A 21,613-nucleotide genomic window follows, 5' to 3' on the forward strand; every position below is an offset into this window, starting at 1 on the left:
CAGAAGAGAGAGTGGATTCTGCAGAATATGCAAGCTGGTTGCCGATTGCATTTTAGCTAAATTCCAGCGAGGATGGGCTTTAAAAATCTTCTTATATAATCTCTGGTTTTTCAGATCTTTATTGCTTCTAATAATGCTGCTATTATGTATACAAAATTATTTGCCCAAGGGCTAGAGAGTGGATCCATACCATTTCTAAGTAGAAAGGCATGATAGACGTTCAAGATTTTTTTTAAACTATTGGACTTGTAGCTGTGTTCTCTATGGTTATTTTCTAGAACTCAGACTTTAAAAATACTGATTTTTGTCTTGTTATGTATTGATAATTTTTTTTGTACACAAAATAAACAATGATCATTTTTATTATTTTACATTTTTTTCATCCAAAACTTATTTTGGAGAAAGTTGTGCCTTGGCATATAATAATGAATTTTGGTCAAACTTCTCTTTTATGATTTCAGGACAAAAATTGCCCAAGATATTGAGAGGCTGATACATCAGAGTGATATCATAGATCGAGTGGTGTATGACTTAGATAACCCAAGGTAAGTCTGATTTATTTTTCTTTTTACCTTTATTAGTTTTATTTTTACTGTAAAATTTCAGTGTTATTTTTAAAAGATTAAAAAACATGGTTAACTTTTACTTAGTTTAGCCTCACACTATGTTTTTCGTCTTTTAGCCGGGCATGTAGTGGTAATGTGATAGTAAATTATGTTTATTTAGTTAAATTGAATATCACAAGCTTTTGTTTGTTCTTAGGTGGACTTTTAATGGGTTTAATAAGGTAAAGGTCACAAACTGATGCTGTGTTTTCAAAACACTGAAATTACCTCTCCTTACTGGAGTGTGGGTTTCACATGAAATGCTGCAGTGTGTCCTGTCATACTGAGCTTCATTTCTTTAGGACAACACATTACCATCCCCTTGAGGAGGAGCGTGTGCTGGCTGAGTCTCCACAGTCCCCAGTGCTCTCTCTCGTCTCTTGCTGCTTGCAGTCTGCTTTGGTCCTTTAAGTCACTTGCCTGACCTTTGAAGCCATTTGTTTGTGATCCTTGATGTGTTAATTTAAGATTATCACTGATATAATCACATTTTAGGGTTTAAATATAAGTAAATAAATGAAAATTACAAATGATGAATGTGACTATTATTTAGTCATTAGCTTCTTCAAATGAGAAATTTAATCAGCCCTCAGTGGGTTTCCCGCTTCCCTCAACATTCTTATATTTTGGGGAAATTTCACATTTTGCTGGTCTTATTTGGAGGAAATAAAACACTTTTTAAAGATTTTTGTTAGAGAGATGAGGGTAAAAGCTATGTTAAAGCTAGTGACTGCATTTAAATTGTAGTATTAAAAATGAAAAACAAATCTACCTTATTCATAATCTCCTAGTTATTTCAACATTTATAGTTCTTTGTCAGACAGACCAGGCAGATGCAGTAAAAACAGAATCTTGAACCCTGAGCGAGGTGCAGCAGTGCTGCGTCTAGCTGAAATGACTGTGGACAGAATGGCTGAGCTTCCTGGAGTCTCAGTCGTCCCCTGCTAGAATGTGAGCTCCAGAAGAGCAGGACTTGGTGCTCCATCAGGCCCCAACAGCACGTGACTCATAGGAGCTGGCACCCAGGAGGCGCTCATGAATGTTACTAAAGTAACGAGCGTGTGAGATGAGGACAGTACCTTCACTGTTTTAGTGCTAATTAAATAAGATAAGAGATAATGTAGCTCTCTAAATTTAAAATAATATTTTCACCTGAGAACTGCATAGGTTATTAGAATTATAGCTACTCAATACAGGTCATATGCATTTTTAAAAATAAGTCTGGTCTTTTCTATATGATTATTCGTATTTAGAAATGGTGTTTATTCAGTAAGGCAAAAATTTTTATGTGTAATTAACATTCACTATAAATGTAGGAACAAATCTCTACTTGTAATTATAATTTTTTTAAAAATATTGGCCAAAGTTTGTATTTTCCTTGTGTTGGTTATGTTCTTTGCTTTAAAAACAATGAGGAGGGGCCGGCCCCGTGGCATAGCGGTTGAGTGCGTGTGCTCCGCTACTGGCGGCCCGGGCTCGGATCTCGTGCGCGCACCGACGCACCACTTGTCCGCTGCCTTTTGGGGGAGAAAAAGAGGAAAAAAAAAGGAGGAGGATTGGCAATAGATGTTAGCTCAGGGCCGGTCTTCCTCAGCAAAAAAAAGAGGAGGATTGGCATGGATGTTAGCTCAGGGCTGATCTTCCTCACAAAAAAAAAAACCAAAAACCAAAAAAAAACAGTGAGGAAGATGAGGTGGTAATAGTGGTATATATTTAATTTGTAGTGTAGTTTTATTTGTTTATTTTCTGCTCACCTGTTTAAATCCAATGTATTTTATTATATTTACTTTAAAATTTTTTAGTTATGCTATTCCAGAAGAAGGAGATATTTTGAAGTTTAACTCCAAATTTGAATCTGGGAATCTGCGGAAAGTAATTCAAATTAGAAAGTAAGTCATTTAAAATTGTCTCATTTTGTATGTGCACAGATATTTTCCTAATTTTCATCATATTTCTTTATTTTCTATTTTCAGAAATGAATATGATCTTATTCTGAATTCAGATATAAATAGCAATCATTATCATCAGTGGTTTTACTTTGAAGTCAGTGGAATGCGACCAGGGGTTGCTTATAGATTTAACATCATTAACTGTGAAAAGTCCAACAGTCAGTTTAATTATGGTAAGACAATTTTCTTTCCCAATTTAGAGGGCATGCAGGCATCGTAATTGTAGGACAGAAGTTTTATTTTATAAAAAATTACTAACTTTTTTTTAAAGTTTCAGTATTCTTTAGTTCTCAAAATTCAGATATTTAGTGTGCAAAATTTGAAATAAACTAAGCTTTGCTTTGTTGGTAAAAAGAGTTACCTTTGTATAGGCAAGATCTTTAAAATGTAATAAATATGGTTGATTTCATCCAAATTAAATACAATTAAAGATTTATTATATGTGCTGCTTAAAATCAAGTTTTTAATATCAGTTCATCTGGAAGAGAATTACATAAAACAGTCTTTTTTAATTTTTACTTTTGAGTAGATTCATAGAAAGCTAAAATATTCTAGAAGTTGCAGAAAGGTCCCATGTTCTCTTCACCAAGTTTCCTCCGGTAATTACATCTTACATTGACTGTAGTACGTTACCAAAGCCAGGATTTGACATTGGTACAATGTGGGTGCATAGTTCTCTGCCATTTTGTTTCATTTGTAGATTCTTGTGACAGTTACCACAGACGAGATATAGGATACTTACATCACCACAAAGCCTTGTGCTACTCCTTTGTAGCCGACCAGTCAGTATGATGTTAGCTGTAGTTTTCTGTACATTTTTTAATCTAGTTAAAGAAGTTTCCTTCTATTACTAGTTTGCTGAGAATTTTTGTCATGAATGGGTGTTCAATTGTGTCATATGCTTTTTCTGCATCAGTCGATCCAATCATGTAATTTTTCTTCTTTAGCCTGTTAATGGTGTATTATGTTGATTGACTTTTGAGTATTGAACCAGCCTTTTTTATTCATAGAATAAACCTCACTTGATCATTGTGTATAATTGCTAATATTTTGTTAGGAATTTTTGTGTTTATATTCAGGAGGGATATTGAGCTATAGTGTTCTTTTTTTTTTGTACTTTGTCTGATTGTGGTATCATGGGAATACTGACCTCATAAAATGAGTTGGGAAATGCTCCCTCTTCTTATTTTCTGGAAGAGCTAGTGTAGATTTGGTGTTAATTCTTAAATGTTTGGTGGAATTTTCCAATGAAACCATGTGGGCCTGGAGATTTTCTTTTTTGGTAGTCTTTTAAATTAGAATTCAATTTCCTTAATAGTTTTAGGGCTATTCAAATTGTCTGTTTCATCTTGAGTGAGTTGTGGTAGTTTGTTTCTTAGGAATTGATCCGTTTCTTGTAAGTTGTTGAATGTGTGTGTAGAGTTGTTCATGGTGTTCCCTCACTATCGTTTTGATGTTTGCAGTCTGTAGTGATAGCCCCTGTTTCATTCTTAATAGTAGTAATTTGTGTCTTCTCTTTTTTTTTTCTTTTATCAGACCCACTAGAGGTTTGTCAATTTTATTGACCCTTTCAAAGAACCAACTTTTTGTTTCATTGGTTTTTCTCTACTGTTTTTCTCACGAGACAATTTTTTAAAACTCTGGTTTTAAAAACTCTTAAATTTATAGCCTCATTTAAGGCTTTGTATTTAGTACTTTAATAAATATAAAACTAAGGGTTATTTGTCATGCATCAGGTATTTATAGTCAAATATTATATCAGTGGAAGATAATATAATTGTATAAACTTAGTATCAGTAATTTAAAATTGAAACGTCAATTTCAAGTATTTAAGCTGATAATAGGAATTTTTGTGTAAAAGAAGAATTTTTTTCTGGTATACAAAAAACCCACTTACATTGGGAGTTGAGGAGAAACAGATATATTGTGTATGTCAAGTGACAGAATCTCAGAGGTCTTGATCATTTGTTGTAAAGATTGAAAAGCTTTTAACATGAGGCATGAGCTGTCATATAATCTGTTTCAAATAAATGTTCTAAGTTGTTAAAAGCATGAATATGATTTTGCTCTTTAAGGGGGGGATTTCTGAAAATTGAAGCTTTCAGGAGTTGAAGAGGTTGTTCCCAATTGTCATTATTTATATGAAAAATAGGAAATTGTATACAGTACTCTAGATATTACTTCACATGTACAGGGTAAAAGTTTTAATCAGATTAACTAATTTAATATAATAGTTATAGGAAGATTAGGTAACATAATATCTGGTTTAGTTATAAACATTTTTTAGTTTTTAAAATGTTTTAGTAATCTAATTTTAAACGATCTATTCTTTTAAATAGGTATGTTTTGACTAAGGACTCAGTGGTTAGTTATATTGATTTGCATGAATAGTGATACGAATATTCTTGACAATCTATTTCATATTCTTTATTTTTGTGATTTTTGGGTATAACTGCTAATCATTGAATGTCATTTCTTGAAACATTTGTTTGTTGACCTTAAACCTTCATATAACTTTAAAAATTACCTTAATGGAAACTCATTCAAAATGATACCAGAACAAGTAAAGAATCTCGTGTTTTCCCGATTTAACTTGTAAGTATAATGCTAACATATTTTAGAGGGGAAAAAGACAAGTAGTTACATGTAATTGTAGTTGTATTTTGGGTCCTCCTTAAGAGTAAAATATAAAGACATATTTATTCCTGAAATGACAGTCAATATAATTTTCAAATTGTAGTGCTACAGGTAGATGACATTTTTGCTGACTATATTTATTTACTCACTTTTATAAAATAGTACTTCTGCTACTTTAAACTTCATTAAATACTTTAATTTTTAAATTAAAAGTATACATTGGAGCAATGCTTCTCTGTTTTTAAAAAACCTATATCTCCATGTGATAAATAAAATAATCTCTTCCTTTAGTCTCACTTTAAATTTAAAATGAATAAAATTCTGTAACTAAAACTAAATCAAAGCAATGAGACAGATGGCTGATTTATTTTTAAATTTCCCCTCCTCCTTACCCCTTGCTCTTTGGGTATTCTTGTACGTATATCACACTTGCCAAACTCACTTTGTAGAGAATTTGGAAAACAGAATGGTGTTAAGAAGAAAATTAAAATCATCAACAATGCATTATCCAGAGATAACCCATGCATTTCATAGTCTGTATTTTAACCAAAAACTGTATCCTCAACATTTTTTCTGGTCACTAAATATCCATCTGAAATAGAGTTTAATAGGCATCCTACAGAGGTACTGTAACTTATTGATCCAAACCTTTCTTTGTTGGATGTTTAAGTTGTTTCTAATTATTTTCTATTTTAAATAATGCTGAGTTAAGCATTACTGTACTAAATATTTGTGTGTATAATTATTTAGTTACAGATTCACAGAAGTGGAATTTCTTTGTCTGTGAGCTGTAAGTGTGTTTTTTTTCTGATTATGAAAGATTGGATCTTTAATATGGGAAATTTGGTAAATTAAAAACAGTTTAGAGGAGAATTTCTAGGAAAGAAAGAGAAAAGACAATCCACTGTTTAGCATTTTGTGATCTATTTTTAAACTTACATTCACATAATTTTAAAATTAAATCTTACCCTTTTATAGATTTGGGATTACAGTATGAAAACTCCTTTGTAAAGTATATTTTTTTACTATACAATATGTTGTAAAATATTTTCCTGTGCCCTTAAATATTTTCAGCAACATATTTACTGATGTCGGGATAATATTCTATTGAGTATATACAACAATTATTTAAACGATAATTTAAATGATGGGAATTTAAGTCTTTTTCACCATTTCACAATTATATACTGTACTGCAGTAGATATCGTTAATTATTTGTTTTTGTTTGTGTTTCTGATTATTGCTTTGCCATAAATTCCTCCAAGTAGAATTTCTCAAAGAAAATGAACATATGGTGCTGAAGACTAGGGAATATGGGTACTTACAGTGCTGGTGGGAGTGTTAAATTCATTCAGCCTTGCAGAAGTGCATTTGATAGTGTGCTTTCAGGGTTTATTTTTAACTTCATCCATCCAGGATTTATTCTGGTGTATTCTGTGAACTGGGATCTAACTTAATCCTATTAGTAGTAGTGGGTGGGAAACGTAGCTCAGAAGACACTGTACATCGTTGCTTTGGTATAGCTGTTGTAGAAAATGGTCAGGTTAGTAAATACAGACAAGAAACTGGTTGGTAATGTATCCCTATCACTTGCTCATAGTTCCTGACTTTTTGAGTTTGGGTTGAATTATTCTGACCTCTTAATCATATTTTATGTTCCCTTTGGTTTAAAATACCACTATTCTCAGAAGCCATGGTCCTAACTATACACTAGCTGTTGTTTTCGGGCTGTTTGTTGTTCTAGTACCACTTGATTTTAATTATTCTGACCTTTAATTAGTCTGGTGTAACATCCTTGTTGCTCTAGTACCACTTGGGTTTTTAATTATTTTGACTTTATAATGTGGTTTAACACCCTGTTGTCTTTTTCATAAACAATTGAAAAATTTTTTCTACCTATTTTTCCTGAATAGTTTATTCTAAATATTATTCAGAATAATTTTATTAAGTGCCAAAAAATTCTAATTGCATTATACTTGTAAAATAATTTGGGATAAATTGAATTTTTTATATTAAGTCTTGCTGCTTAGGTGTATAGTTTTATTTATTCAGGTTTTTTATGCCCTCACCTAAGTCTTTTTAATAAATCCTATACATTCTATTTGCCTTCGTTCTTAAGTATTTTATGTATTTTTTGTTTTTTTGTTGTGAAAGAGTACTCCTCCCTATTTTCAATCTTATTTATATTTAAGAAAGCTATTGATTTTTATATCTTTAGTTGAGAATCAACTTCCTCAACTGAACTTTCTTATTAGTTATCATAGTTTCTCAGTTGATACTTGGGCATTTCTTGGTAGGTCGCTGGAATCTCTCCTTATCCATAGTTGTATTGTGTATCTTTCATTGCTTTTGAATAGAACTTTGAGAATGTTTAAAATAAAAAGGAGACATTGGGCATCCATGTTTTAGTTTGACGTTGATGTGAATGCTACTAGTATTTACATCAAGTATGTTAGCTCTTGGTTTGAGATACATATTCTTTCTCATAGCAAAGAATTTCTATTTTTCGTAAGTTTTAAAAATCAGAATTATTTTGTTTTTTGCATTTATCAATGTAATGTGACCATCTAATGCTATGACCTGTTAATGTGCTGTGTTATGTTAATAATGTTCTTAATATTAAACCATCCTTGGGTTTCAGATGTAAGTCCACTTTGCCACGTGAGTTAATCTTTCAGTATATAACTATTTTGATTTGTTAGTATTTTGTGTAAAGGTTTTACATCATTGGTCGTAAGTTAGACAAGTCCATTTCCTTTTTGGAGGGCTGTCTTTGTCCAGCTTGGGAGCAGCTGATGCTAACTTTGAACACTTAAATGAAAAGGCTTTCGTTTCCCCACCCTGTGTTCTGGAGCAGTTTAAATAGCATTTATATGTTTTCATGAAATTTGGAAAGAATGTAGCTCTAAAACTGTCTGATTCTGTGCTCTATTTTGGGTGGGAGAGGGAACGTCTGGATAACTTTTTTAGTTTTCTGTGCCTCAGTATAGTCTAGTTTTCTGTTTCTTACTGTGGTAATTTATCTTTTCTTATATAAGTGACATTTATTTATTTAAAATTTTCATTTATTTATTTTTTTTCCCCAAAGCCCCAGTAGATAGTTGTATGTCATAGTTGCACAGCCTCCTAGTTGCTGTTTGTGGGACGCGGCCTCAGCATGGCCGGAGAAGCGGCGCGTTGGTGTGCGCCCGGGATCCGAACCCCGGCCACCAGCAGCGGAGCTCACGCACTTAACCGCTAAGCCACGGGGCCGGCCCATAAGTGACATTTAGATTTTCAGAATTCACTAGCAGAGATTTCTATATGATATCTGCAATATGTGTACCTACTTGTTCTCTTGCTTATTTTCCTTTTTTTGTGTGTGCTTAAAACATGATTTGTTTTATTTTAATAGCCTGGCTCTTGGTTTTATCATTTCCTTTAAAAAAAATTTTTTTTTTAATTAATTTCTCCTTTTTTCTCCCTGCAGCTTGATTTTTTTTTCCTCTTTCTAAGTTCTAGTTTATTTACTTAAATTTATTTTTGTTTGATGATCAAACATTTAGGTTTTGAATTTGCTCTTGATTACAACTTAATTCTGTATCCCCTCCTCTCCTGATTTTAATATTAAGGCCTCCTGTTATTTTCTAGATTGCCTCTTAATTGTATGTAGTTTTGGTATCCTTTTTGACCCAATAGTTATTTAGGAAAGGATTTATTATATTTTTAGTTGCTTAAATCATTTTGGTTAAAGTTTTTCTCATTACTTTCAAATTTTAATCAGTTTTGTTCACAGATGTGAAATTTATGATTTGGAATAATTTTTTATGGCTTAATATCTGGTCAGTTTTTGTTTTCATGGGCACTTGGAAAATAATGTGTATTCTCTGTTGGCAACATAATTTAATATATATTGTTAGTTTAGTGTTATAAATCCATTCAGTTTTCCATATCCTTGTTTATTTTTTACCTTCTCTATCTGCCTAAAACTTAAAAAATATTAACAGTCTTTCAGTTCTATTGTGTTTCTGTCGTGCCCTTATTAAAAAATATATATATTTTTTTCTATTTTAATGCAGTGTTATTTGGCATATAGTTTATAACTTTTCGATATTTCTTTTGTGTATATCCTTTAACAGTATAAAATAGTCATATTTATCTCATTCAGTATCTTTTGCCCTGAATTCTGTTTTTATATCATTTTGGTTTGAATTTGCTTCATATATTGTTTCTTATAAATAGAAGTTCACTTAGAAGAACTTTTGAAGAAGAATAGCATTTTGTTGTTCGACCCTTGTCTTTTAATATGTGATTTTAACCTATTTAAAGTTCTTTTTGTAATTGATGTGTTTGGTTTTTTTATGCTTTCTGTTTTTGTGCTTCTTTATGGTTTTCTTTATCTGTTATTCTTTAAGGGACTTCAGGGTGTAGTGCAACACTTCTTTTAGCTGTGGGAATCCAAAATATATATATTAAAAAATAGATCATGAGGTATATTCTGCATTGGATTTTTTTTCAGTCCTTCTCCATCTGCTTTAAGTTTAGCAGAGATTCCTCCCAGATTCTGACAAGTTGTCTGTTGTGACTTTTCTTTTTATTTTCATATATTTCTAAGTATTTAACTAGGAAGTTGGTAGAAGCTGTGGAAGGAGCTGTTAGGTAGATGTAATTTTTTAATGAAATCCTGTCATTAGATTTGTTAATACAACATAAAGCAAATCTTGGTTTGTTTTAACATCGATAGAGTTAGAAGAAGGAAGGGACCGATATTTTAGTAAACTAGAATTCAACATTTTAAGAAATTGTAACCAGCTATGTAGTTAATGTTATTGTCATCAGATTCATTTTGAATTCACTTCATGGATGGTCCTGATGACTAAAGAAAATATTTGCAGTGGAAACTTCTTCAGCTGGAAGGATTTATTTATTGCCATACATGACTGAAATCAGGAAATAATATTAATTTGGAAAGTACCTTATTGTCTATAATTTTTTTTTGGTTGGGACATGCTGGTTAGGGGAGCATTTATGTGTTGGGCTCTAGCAAATGTGCCCAGTAGAGGTCTTGTTCTTTGGCAATACTCCCCAAAAGGGGCAGAATTACTGTTGCTTTTGTTTCTCAAATTGCCCTTTTCTTAGGGAATTTTTAGGTGATTTCTTTAAATATTTAGTTTTCTCACAAATGTGTCATCTTATTTGTGAATTTACATTTGAGGCTTTATGTCACTATATAATAGTGATGTATCTGTGTAACCCGTCACTCTGTCTCACCCGCACCTCACTAGCTGAAAGGGGTTTGCTTAAATTACCACTAGATGGCAGTGTTGCATTTTAGCAACTTGGAGCTTTAGTCCAAGCTCAGAAACTCTGGAGGATGTGCTCCCTCTCCCCCTCCCCCTGCCCCTCTCCCTATATATGTCTTGCAGATATATGAGGATTTTTTAACCACCTTCTTACATAAATTGAACATGTGTGGAACCAGGCAACAAAATAGAATTTTGGAGACTAGTCTGTAGCATTCCCACATTGACCATGTTACTTAATTCCACTCCGAAGTTGAGCTGAGCTCTCTCTTGACTAAGGAAGTCTTTCCTGACTCCCCAGACTGGAGCTGTCCCCTTGATAAATGTTCCTTGTCATGTTTTCCTTTTAGGTGCTCTTGACAGTTTTATGTAGTTTATGTGTCCCCCGACCACCACTTGTTTGTAAATTCCAGGAGTTCAGGGGCAGTGTCTCTGTTGCTGACCACTGTATTTATAGCATGGCATTTACTAGATGTTCAGTAGATATTTGTTAAGTGAATGAGGCGACGAGTGGATGAACTATGAAGAAGATCCCATTAAAAACATAAAATGAACATGCACAAAATATAGTCCACCCTTATCCACGGGGTATACGTTCCAAGACACCCAGTGGATGCCTGAAACCACGGATAGTACTGAACCCTCTCTATATATTATGCTTTTTTCTATACATACATACCTATGATAAAATTTAATTTATAAATTAGGCACAGTAAGAGATTAACAACAAGAACTAATAATAAAATAGAACAATTATGACAATATACTGTAAGAAAAGGTATGTGAATATGGTCTCCCTCTCTCTCAAAATATCTTATTGTGCTATACTCACCCTTCTTGTGATGATGTGAGATGGTAACATGCCTCTGTGATGAGATGGAGTGAGGTGAATGACGTAGGCAGTATGACGTAGCATTAGGCTACTGTTGACCTTCTGACGATACATTAGAAGGAGGATCATCTGCTTCCAGACTGCAGTTGACCACAGGTAACTGAAACTTCGAAAGAGAAACCGTGGATAAGGGGTGACTACTGCATATATTAAGAAGACTCTAGTTCAATTTATCATCATCAACTTTAACTAAATATTTTGAAATAATTTCAAACTCACAGAAAAGTTGTACCCTTTATCCAGATGTTGAGCATCTGCAGTGATGCCCCATCACCATAGAATACTTTTAGTATATTTTCTACAAACAGTGGCTTTTTTCTATATAACTACGGTACAAACTATCAACATCAGGAAATTATTATTGATACGTGAATTCCATCTAACCCTTATACCTCCATTTAAGTTTCACTTGTTTTCCCAATAATGTCCTTAATAGCGAAAGGATTCAGGTCAAACCACATGTTGTATTTAGTTGTCAACTCTCTTTAGACTATCTTAGTCAGGAACAGTTTTGCAGACTTGAACGTTAATGACCTTGACACTTTTTGAAAATTATAGGACTCTTATTTGTAGGATGGTTGTCAGTTTGGAGTTGTCTCATTCCTCATGATTTGATTTAGGTAAGGCATCTTTGGCAGGAATGCCAGAGAAGTGGTGTTGTGTTCTGGTAACACAGGATTTTGTTTGTCCCATTACTGATAATAATGATTTTATCACTTGATTAAAATGATGTCTGTCAGGCTTTTCCATTTTAAAGTTACCCTTTTTCTCTTTGTAATTAATATTTTATGTGGAGGCGTTTGAAACTATGTAAATATCTTATTCCTCATCAAGCTTTCAATATGTTAATATCAGTATAGAATTGGTTTCCTGTTTTACTCAGTGGGTTGTAATTTGTTGCTATTGTTATTTATTTTGACACTCAAATTGCACAAGATTTGGCCAGTGGGATCCCTTTGGTGCTGGTTTGTGTGTCCTTTTAACATGTCCCCATCATTCTTTATGGGTATCTTGCTTTTTGGCACAGCTAGATGCTCAAGGCTCAGCTTGCCTTTCGCTGTCCCAGCCTGGAATTGATCATTTCTTGAAAGAGCACTGTGTTTGTTTTAGTGGAGAATGGTATTTAAAAACCAAGACCTGTGAGCATGGTGGTGCACATTGTCATTGGACCTCCCAGTGGAGAAAATTAGGGACTATATGGTTGGATATACAGGTATTGATGCAGAAATTTTCATTTGTAGTAGTTTCTGTATATATGTATGTGTTTGTGTGTGTGTGTATATATAACACATACATACACACACATACACACATATACACGCACAGTATCTCCATGAGGTCACACTGATACCTTCAATTCCACAGGCTTTTTTCTAGTTTTCTTTCCATGTTATAACTTCCTTTTCCAACATGGAGAATTTGGGCTTCCGTTATCCTTAGTATATTTACTTATTTGATCAATTCTAGCGTATGTACCAATCACTCTGCCAGTCTTTCGGGCACATGCCCTCCTCACTCCGTTCAGGGTCTGACACTCAAATCAGCCTGTCTTTCCCACCCCCAGCATGGATGTCCTCCTCCCTTTTTGTTTTTTCATTTTGTTTTTAATTTCTAGTTTTATTACATGGTGATCAGAGAGTTTTGTTTGTAATATTTCTCTTTTATGGAGCTTACTGATGTTTCCTTTTGATTTAATATATAATCAATTTTTGTGACTATTCCACATGCTCTTAGAATAAGGTTCATTCTCTGTTACCAGGATATAGTGCTCAAAATATATATATAGATTTGCCTTACTGATTATGTTATTTAGATCTTCTATATACATATTCTTAATTTTTGTTTAATTTGGCTGTCTTGTACAGAGAATGGTGTGTTCAAGTCTGTTATCAGTAGTATGTCTTATCTTTCTTCTCCTGTTATCTCCTGTATTTTCTGCTTTATATAAGAGGTTGTCCTATCTGGTGAATATGTATTGGGTATTGTTATATTTTCACTGTGAGTTGTGACTTTATAAAGTTCCTTCTTTGCCTCATTTAATATTTTTTGGCCTGAAATCTACTTTGATCTCAGGATTTCAACCTCTGTTTTATTGTTTCCATTTGCCTAGTATATCTTTGCCCATTTTTCCACTTACAGGTAATTTAATGTTTGTTATATTCTGTCCTTTAGCAATGTTGAAGGCCTGGGGCTTGTGTGGTTTTATTTGTGCTACTTGTCGAATTTATTTATTTTTTGTTGGTGAGGATGTGTGGAGAGATTTGGATTCAAGTGGCTACCATTATCCTCCAGACCAAGAATCTGATCTTCCTGCTTTTAGTATAAATCTCTGCTGTGATACTAGCCATATGAGAAGCATGCATTTTTTCTCTGTAGAGTCACTGAGTCCAGATAGCATATGCAGCTTGTGATAGGTGCCTCCTTCAGGTTATTTGAGCTCCATTTTAAACCTTTCTTCTCCTCCTCATCTGTTAAATGAGGGTGTTGGCTTCAACTTGAAAATGTTATGAATCTGTGATTCATAGTACATTTGCTGATTAGGCCTACAATACTTTGCCTCTCTTTGTATCTGCACATGTAATTGAGCATATTCTCAGTACAACTTTGGCCTTTACTTGGATGTTATTAGAGGTCAATGCCATTGGATGTTGGTGTCACTGTGGCAATTTAATAATGTGTCTATATTCAAGTGACAAGATTGACAGTTCTTAGCATATTTGTTTTATGCACATAAAGGTTTATTCTTTGGCTGATGATTAAATTGATTACTCAAATATAGCCCTTCTGTATCAGGTAGAGTAGATTGTGGTCTGTTCAGTCTGAGTTATTATTTGATAGATTTTTACTGGGGCAACCTGTTTTGTTCAAATGGTTTTTATTATAGTTAGAATTTTCAAATATACCTCCCTTCACTGTGACCAGAATTAACTAGCATTTTAAAAGTAATATAAGAATATATTGTCGTTTTTTTTCCCCTGAGGAAGATTCATCCTGAGCTAACATCTGTTGCCAATCTTTCTCTTTTTTTGCTTGAGGAATATTAGCCCTGAGCTAACATTTGTGCCAGTCTTCCTCTATTTTGTTTGTAGGTACCGCCACAGCGTGGCTGACGAGTGGTATAGGTGTACGCCCGGGATCTGAACCTGCAAACCCGGGCTGCCGAAGCAGAGCGTGCCGAATTAACCGCTACACCACGGGGCTGGCCCGAGAATATATTCTCTTATATAAAATTGGAACACTTCAGATAAATCTAATGTGCCCTTTGACCTCAGCCTCAACCTTGTTCCACCTTATTATAGTTAACCATTATTATGAGTTTTGTGTCTGGAGGAGTTTGAAGTTTCAGATTGAAATGGCTCACTGAATCTAGGAAGAAATAAGGAAGACAGGAATCTTTTACATGTACCAGTGAAAAACTTGGGTTTCAAGTATAAAGAGATAATTTTTTTTTTTTTGGTGAGGAAGTTCAGCCCTGAGATAGCATCGCATGCCAATCCTGCTCTTTTTTGCTGAGGAAGACCGGCCCTGGGCTAACATCCATGCCCATTTTCCTGTACTTCATACGGGATGCCACCACAGCATGGCTTGACAAGCAGTGGGTCGGGGCGCGCCTGGTATCCGAACCTGCGAACCCGGCCCACCAAAGTACAGCGTGCGCACTTAACCACTATGCCACCAGGCCGGCCCCTAAAGAGATAATCTTAACATACTTCCGCTTTAAAAGAACTGGTTACTTAAATAATGATAATAACAGCAGCTAACATTTATTGAATGTTTACTGTATGGCAGGCCTTCTGTAAGTGCTAACACAGGTGATACTCTTAATCCACACAACAAACAACCCAGTGAGGTTGTTACCCCCATTTTACAGAAGAGAAAAAGGGGGCATAATGAGTGGTTGTAGTCTGCCCAGGGTCATGCATCTGGTGTGTGCTGAAGGGAGAATTCAGACCCAGGCTGGAGTCTGGTTGCAGATCACACGCTGTTCATCACGACCTTGTTCTGTGTGTGAAAAAATTGTTAGTATTGGACTTCTCATTTGTGGCACTGGAAGCAAGAGGACAACAAATGTGTTTTGCAAAATCTGTCATTTGTCACTGCCAACAAACCACATCTTTGTGTATGTAGAATTCAGAAAATATGCTACCCCTGAACCCTGTCTAAGGAAAATAAGTGAGGAAAAAGATCTCAAGATAGAAGACTTGGAATTTATGAAGTGCTTTAAGTAAAAATGTTCTAAAGGGGGTGATCTGGGAGAAGTGAAGATAATTCGTCTTGGTGAGATTGCTTAGTTATTTGATTTGATGTAGTATCAGAGAAATAGAAGTTAATCATGACTATTAGGATGGGAAGTAGAATTGAAAAGCACAATAGAAAGCTTCCAAATGACAGAAGGAGAAAAGGAAGTGTGGGGAAATGCAACCAAGGCAGTAAAATAAGAAGACAAGAAGGAGAAAAAACATTTAATAGTCGAAAGAAAATAAGATAGAAGGAATAAAATGAAATGTATATCTGTCATCACTGACTATGCATGAGCTGAAATGTCCTCAAAAATCAGATTTTGAAAGTCATGCAATTTAGAGGAGAGAATTAATTAAATAAATGACAAGGAAAAGTTGATAATGAATAATAGAGCAGAGAGAAATTAGGCAAATGCAAATAAAAGCAAAAGTCATAATATTGATGTTGAAGAAAAATTCAAGGTCAAAATCACCGAATAGATGTTATATATTTATAAGTGGCAATCCTTGAAGATGCTATAATAATCAAAAACCTTTTTTTATTGAGATATAATTGACATATAACATATTAGTTTCAGGTGTATAACATAATGATTCAATATTTGTATATATTATGAAATAATCACCACAGTAAGTCTAGTTAACATCTGTCACTGCATATAGTTACAAATTTTTTTTCTTGTGATGAGAACTTTTAAGTTCTACTCTCTTAGCAACTTTCAAATATACAATATGGTATTATTAACTATAGTCACCATGCTATACATTACATTGCCATGACTTATTTATTTTATAATTAGAAGTTTGTACCTTTTGACCACTTTCACCCATTTTGCCCACTCCCTACCCCCCGCCCCGCACCCCCCCCCAGCCTCTGGCAACCACTGATCTGTTCTCTGTATCTAAGAGTTTAGTTTTATTTGTTTTTTTTTTTAGATTTCACATAGAAGTCAGATCATACGGTACAGTTGTGTGTTGCTTAATGACGGGTACATCCTGAGAAATGCATCATCAGGCAATTTCGTCATTGTGTGAACATCACAGAGTGTCCTTACACAGACCTAGATGGTATTAGCCTGCTACACACCAAGGCTGTGTGGTACTAACCTTAGGGGACCACCGTCATATGTGCAGTTCATCACTGACTGAAACGTCATTATGCAGCGCATGACTGTATTTGTCTTTCTCTGTCTGACTTACTTCACTTAGCATAATGCCCTCAAGGTCCCTCCACATTGTCACAGATGGCAAGATTTCATTCTTTTTTATGGCTGAAGAATATTCCATTGTATAGATATACACCACATCTTCTTTATCCGTTCATCCATTGATGGACACTTAAGTTGCTCCCATGTCTTGGCTATTGTAAATAATGCTGCAGTGAACATGGGGGTGCTTATATCTTTTCAAGTTAGCGTTTTTATTTCCTTCAGATAAATATGCAGAAGTGGAACTGCTGGATCATACGATAGTTTCATTTTTGAATTTTGAGGAACCTCCATACTGTTTTCCAAAGTGGCTGCACCAATTCACATTCTCACCAACAGTGCACAATTGTTCCCTTTTCTCAACATTGTCACCAACACTTATTATTTCTTGTCTTTTTGATAATAGCCATTCTAGCACATGTAATAACTTATTGTGGTTTTGATTTGCATTTCCCTGATGATTAGTGAGGTTGAGCACCGTTTCATGTAGCTGTTGGCCATCTGTATATCTCTTTTGGAAAAATGCCTGTTCAGATACTCTGCTCATGTTTTAATCAGATTGTCTTTTTGCTATCAAATTATATGAGTTCTTTATGTATTTTGGATATTAACCCCTTATCAGATATTTGATTTACAAATATTTTCTCCCATTTGGTAGGTTGCCTTTTCGTTTTGTTGGTTTCCTTTGTTGTGCAGAACACAAACCTTTATACAACACAACAACAACCATAACCCCATGGCACCCACATAGGTAGAGCAAAAGCTCCAAGAAATACAACTTGATTAGAAGACAGTTATTGTAAGAATTTAAAATACCCCTTTCAGACTTGGACGTATCAAGAAGACAAAACATCAGTAACAATACGGAGAATTTGAATAATGTAGTCAACAAGCTTGATTTTTGGGTTCCTTAGGATCCCATTTTGAGAACATATTTGAAAATATGTTTCAGTCAGCTGAGAGTAAAATTTAAGAAATTTAAGATGTGAGATAGAAGATACGGTGAAACTGATCTGGGATTCCAGTGAGAAGAAATAACAGAGTGAAAGCTGAGGAGCATTCCTCAAATTAGAGTTGGAAGTTAGTAGGATCCTGTAATTATGCCTTAAAAAAAATGAAATGGGGCCGGCCCAGTGGCACAGTGGTTAAGTGCACGTGCTCTGCTTCGGCGGCCTGGGGTTTGCAGATTCAGATCCTGGGCATGCCCTGGTGCACCGCTTGTCAAGCCATGCTGTGGCGGCGTCCCATATAAAGTAGAGGAAGATGGGTGTGGATGTTAGCCCAGGGCCAGTCTTCCTCTGCCAGGATTGGCATCAGATGTTAGCTCAGGGCTGATCTTCCTCACAAAAAAAAAAAAAAAATGAAATGGATTTTAGGAAATGATGTGAGATGATACAATTGAGAAACTGAGAAATATTAGGGACCTGGGGGAAGGAGGCCCATGTGTCTTCTCTCATAGAAGGATAAAACAACAGGAAAACCATGCAAAATCATGCTGCAAATATGAAACAAATTAAATGTCACATGAGTTAGAGTATTCGATGATGTGTGTGAAACACTCTGTTTGAACTAGACCCTGGAAATACTTTATTTTGGGAGCATGCACCCTGGTTTTGCAGTGAACTATATTTATGGAATCCTAATGTAAGTACTGTTGTTTTTCGCCTTTTTCAGTCTGTTTTACAGAAGAAGCACATGAAGGTATCTTTGTTGTGTTCAGGAAACATTTAAAACTTTTTGTATATTTTGTTACAGAGAAGACTTATTGGTTATTTTAAAAATCTCTTACAGAGATTTTATAGATTTCGTTGTGATCCACAATGTTAGTATGAATGAACAAGAAGTCAACAGAAAACTGATACTTGGAAATATGTATTATTATTCCTTAAAAAAAAGACTGAGGATAAAATTTAAAACTGATGTAACAAATTATCTAGAACTGTGCTGTCCAATATGGTAGTGACTAGCCATGTGTGGCTATTTAAATTTAAATTAATTAAAAATTTAAAATTTACTTCTTTAGTGGCACTAGGCTTGTTTCCTGTGCTTAATAGCCATGTGTGGCTAGTGGCTGCCACATTGCACAGTGCAGATGTAGAACATTTCCATTCTGGCAGGAAGTTTAGTTGGACAGCTCTGATCTAGAAAGTACTGCGAAGGAGAACTCTTTGTAGGCTCATGGGACATAGCTACACTGGTATTTGGAAGGAAATTGAAAGCCTTTAATAACTTGCATTATTTAAAATAAAAAAGACTGAAAATAAGTTAACTAAGTACTCAACTTAAGAAGTTAGAAAAACGCAAATAAACCAAAAGGAAGTAGGAGAAGAGAATTAATTTTTAAAAATGCTGAAAACAATGAGATAGAAATAAAGTAAAACATAGAAATGCCAAAATTGATTAATAAAAAGGAGAGGTTTGGGGGCCGGCCCCATGGCATGGCTGTTAAGTGCGTGTGCTCTGCTGCTGGTGGCCCAGGTTCGGATCCCGGGCATGCACCGATGCACCGCTTCTCAGGCCATGCTGTGGCGGCGTCCCACATAAAGTGGAGGAAGATTGGCGCGGATGTTAGCTCAGGGCCAGTCTTCCTCAGCAAAAAGAGGAGGATTGGCATGGATGTTAGCTCAGGGCTGATCTTCCTCACACACACAAAAAAAAAGAGGTTCTGAACAGACTACAACTGTTGAAAAGGAAATTCAAAATAGAGAAATTTATTAGTCACCATATCGAGATGGTATTCTAGCTGAATTATATTTACCATTTAAAAAATAGATCGTACTTTATTCCAATAAATGATTCAGCTTTTTTTTTTTTTTGGTGAAGAAGATCAGCCCTGAGCTAACATCTGATGCCAATCTTCCTCTTTTTTTTTTTTTTCGCTGAGGAAGATTGGCCCTGGGCTAACATCCGTGCCCATCTTCCTCTACTTTATATAGGATGCCCCCACAGCATGGCTTGACAAGCGGTGCGTTGGTGCGCGCCCAGGATCCGAACCTGTGAACCCCAGGCTGCTGAAGCAGAGCACGCACACTTAACTGCTGCGCCACCAGGCACACCCCCGATTCAGCTTTTTAATATATTTTTCTAAAGCTAGTGTAATCTTGTACTGATACTTGGTAAAGGTAATATTTTTAAAAAAGACCAAGTTTTAGATGTAAAAATTCTAAATGAGATTTTAGCTGATTTAATCATACACTATTAAAAGAACAGCATTTTCTTGGAATGCAGAGATAGTTCACAATAGGAAACCTGTCAACATAATTTATTGCATCAATAGATTAAAGAAGAAAAGTCATATGATTCTATCAGTGGATGCTGAAAAAGCATTTGATAAAATAGTTAAAACACTCAGGTGTAGTAAGAATAATGGAAGAAACCGCCCCTCTTATGGGATAATCATAGCACCTACCACAGAGGGTTGTTGGGACGGTTTAATGACTTAACATGTAAAAATACTTAGAGCAGTGTCTGGCACATAGAAATTATTTAATATTCTTTTTATTACTTAAGCATGATAAAGTTGATTTGCAAAAAAGTTGGCAGATATTGCCTCGAATGGCAAAACATTTTTGATTGAAATCATGAACAAGACGGAGTTGTTTGTTCTTACCACCGTATTCAAAATTGTTTTTGAAGTTGTTTCATTTCTCTAAATACAATAAAAGTAGAAAATGAAGTAACTGATATAAATACTAAAAGAGGAGATAAAATATTTTAAATTATAAATGATATTTACATACCTAGAAAACAAAAGAGACTACTAAAGACTAATAAAAAGACTCAGAGATAAGTTTAACAAAACGGTTCTGTAGCAAGAAAATATCTTTAAGTTAGAATTTAAGGAAAGTCGAACCAGATCTCAGTAAAAATTATCAACCTTTCTAAAAGTAGCATATGAATTCCATTAATTCCAGTTAGAAGCCTAGTGCATTATTTTATGAAATTGGATAAGATGATTTTAAAGTTCATGTGGGAAGTGTATTTCTAAAACTACCCAAGAAAATATACTATATATTTAATTCTATTTTTGTTAACAGTCTCTCCTCCTCCCCGCTATAAACATGTATTTGTATGGAGAAGGTTGAAGAAGAAAACAATTGTGCCATTTTGGTGTCATTTTTCTCTTGACCTCAGTGTAGATGGGACTCCATGGGGCATTAGAGTAGTGATCATACACTATTTCTTTATGTATTTTTTGACTCTCACTTGTTACAAGGACTATATATTCCTTGTTATTTTAATTGATTAATATAGGAAAGGTAATAGAAAAAAGTTTAGTGACTTTTCATTTGTTAAAGTTGTAATCCCATTTTAGTTAAACCAGAAATAAAAGCGTATCATTGATTGACTTAGGAAACTTGAAAGAAATTTCTCAGGTTGTTTTTTTAAACATAATCAAAAAATTAAATGTATTTTCTTTTAGCTTTCCTGAATGTTTGGTGTTTTCTAAGATGGCAAGGTTAATTTTTAGCTCAAAAATTCTGAAAAGGATTTTCTCTTTTTTTTTATTCTTTCTGTCAAAGGTATGCAACCACTCATGTACTCTGTTCAGGAAGCATTAAATGCCAGACCCTGGTGGATGCGTGTGGGGACTGACATTTGTTACTATAAGTAAGTATTCTAAGAAGAATAGGACATCAGCTTACAGAAGTGGATATTCGTTTTATTTCAGTTTACAGATAAAAAGTAGAGTTATTATTGCATTCTTTCAGTTGTGGTGATATGCATTAGTATTACTTCTAGCAGAGAGTCCTTTAAAATTTGAGATCCATTTAGGGGGTATATTTAATGGAAATAAA

At 34.4% G+C, this 21,613-nt stretch overlaps 1 protein-coding gene across 13 annotated transcripts in view; it reads left to right on the forward strand.

Moving 5' to 3' along the window:
- Positions 1-21,613, forward strand: part of AGTPBP1 (ATP/GTP binding carboxypeptidase 1) — a 157,791-nt gene that overhangs the window by 97,865 nt on the left and 38,313 nt on the right. For all 13 annotated transcript variants that reach the window (XM_058565511.1, XM_058565512.1, XM_058565513.1 and 10 more), the window contains 4 exons: positions 462-545; positions 2,408-2,494; positions 2,579-2,727; positions 21,338-21,425. In XM_058565511.1, coding sequence (XP_058421494.1) covers positions 462-545; positions 2,408-2,494; positions 2,579-2,727; positions 21,338-21,425 — 408 coding nt within the window. The remainder of the gene's footprint in view (positions 1-461; positions 546-2,407; positions 2,495-2,578; positions 2,728-21,337; positions 21,426-21,613) is intronic.

This window comes from Diceros bicornis, chromosome 22 (genome assembly GCF_020826845.1).
Source record: "Diceros bicornis minor isolate mBicDic1 chromosome 22, mDicBic1.mat.cur, whole genome shotgun sequence".
Taxonomy (NCBI): Eukaryota; Metazoa; Chordata; class Mammalia; order Perissodactyla; family Rhinocerotidae; genus Diceros; species Diceros bicornis.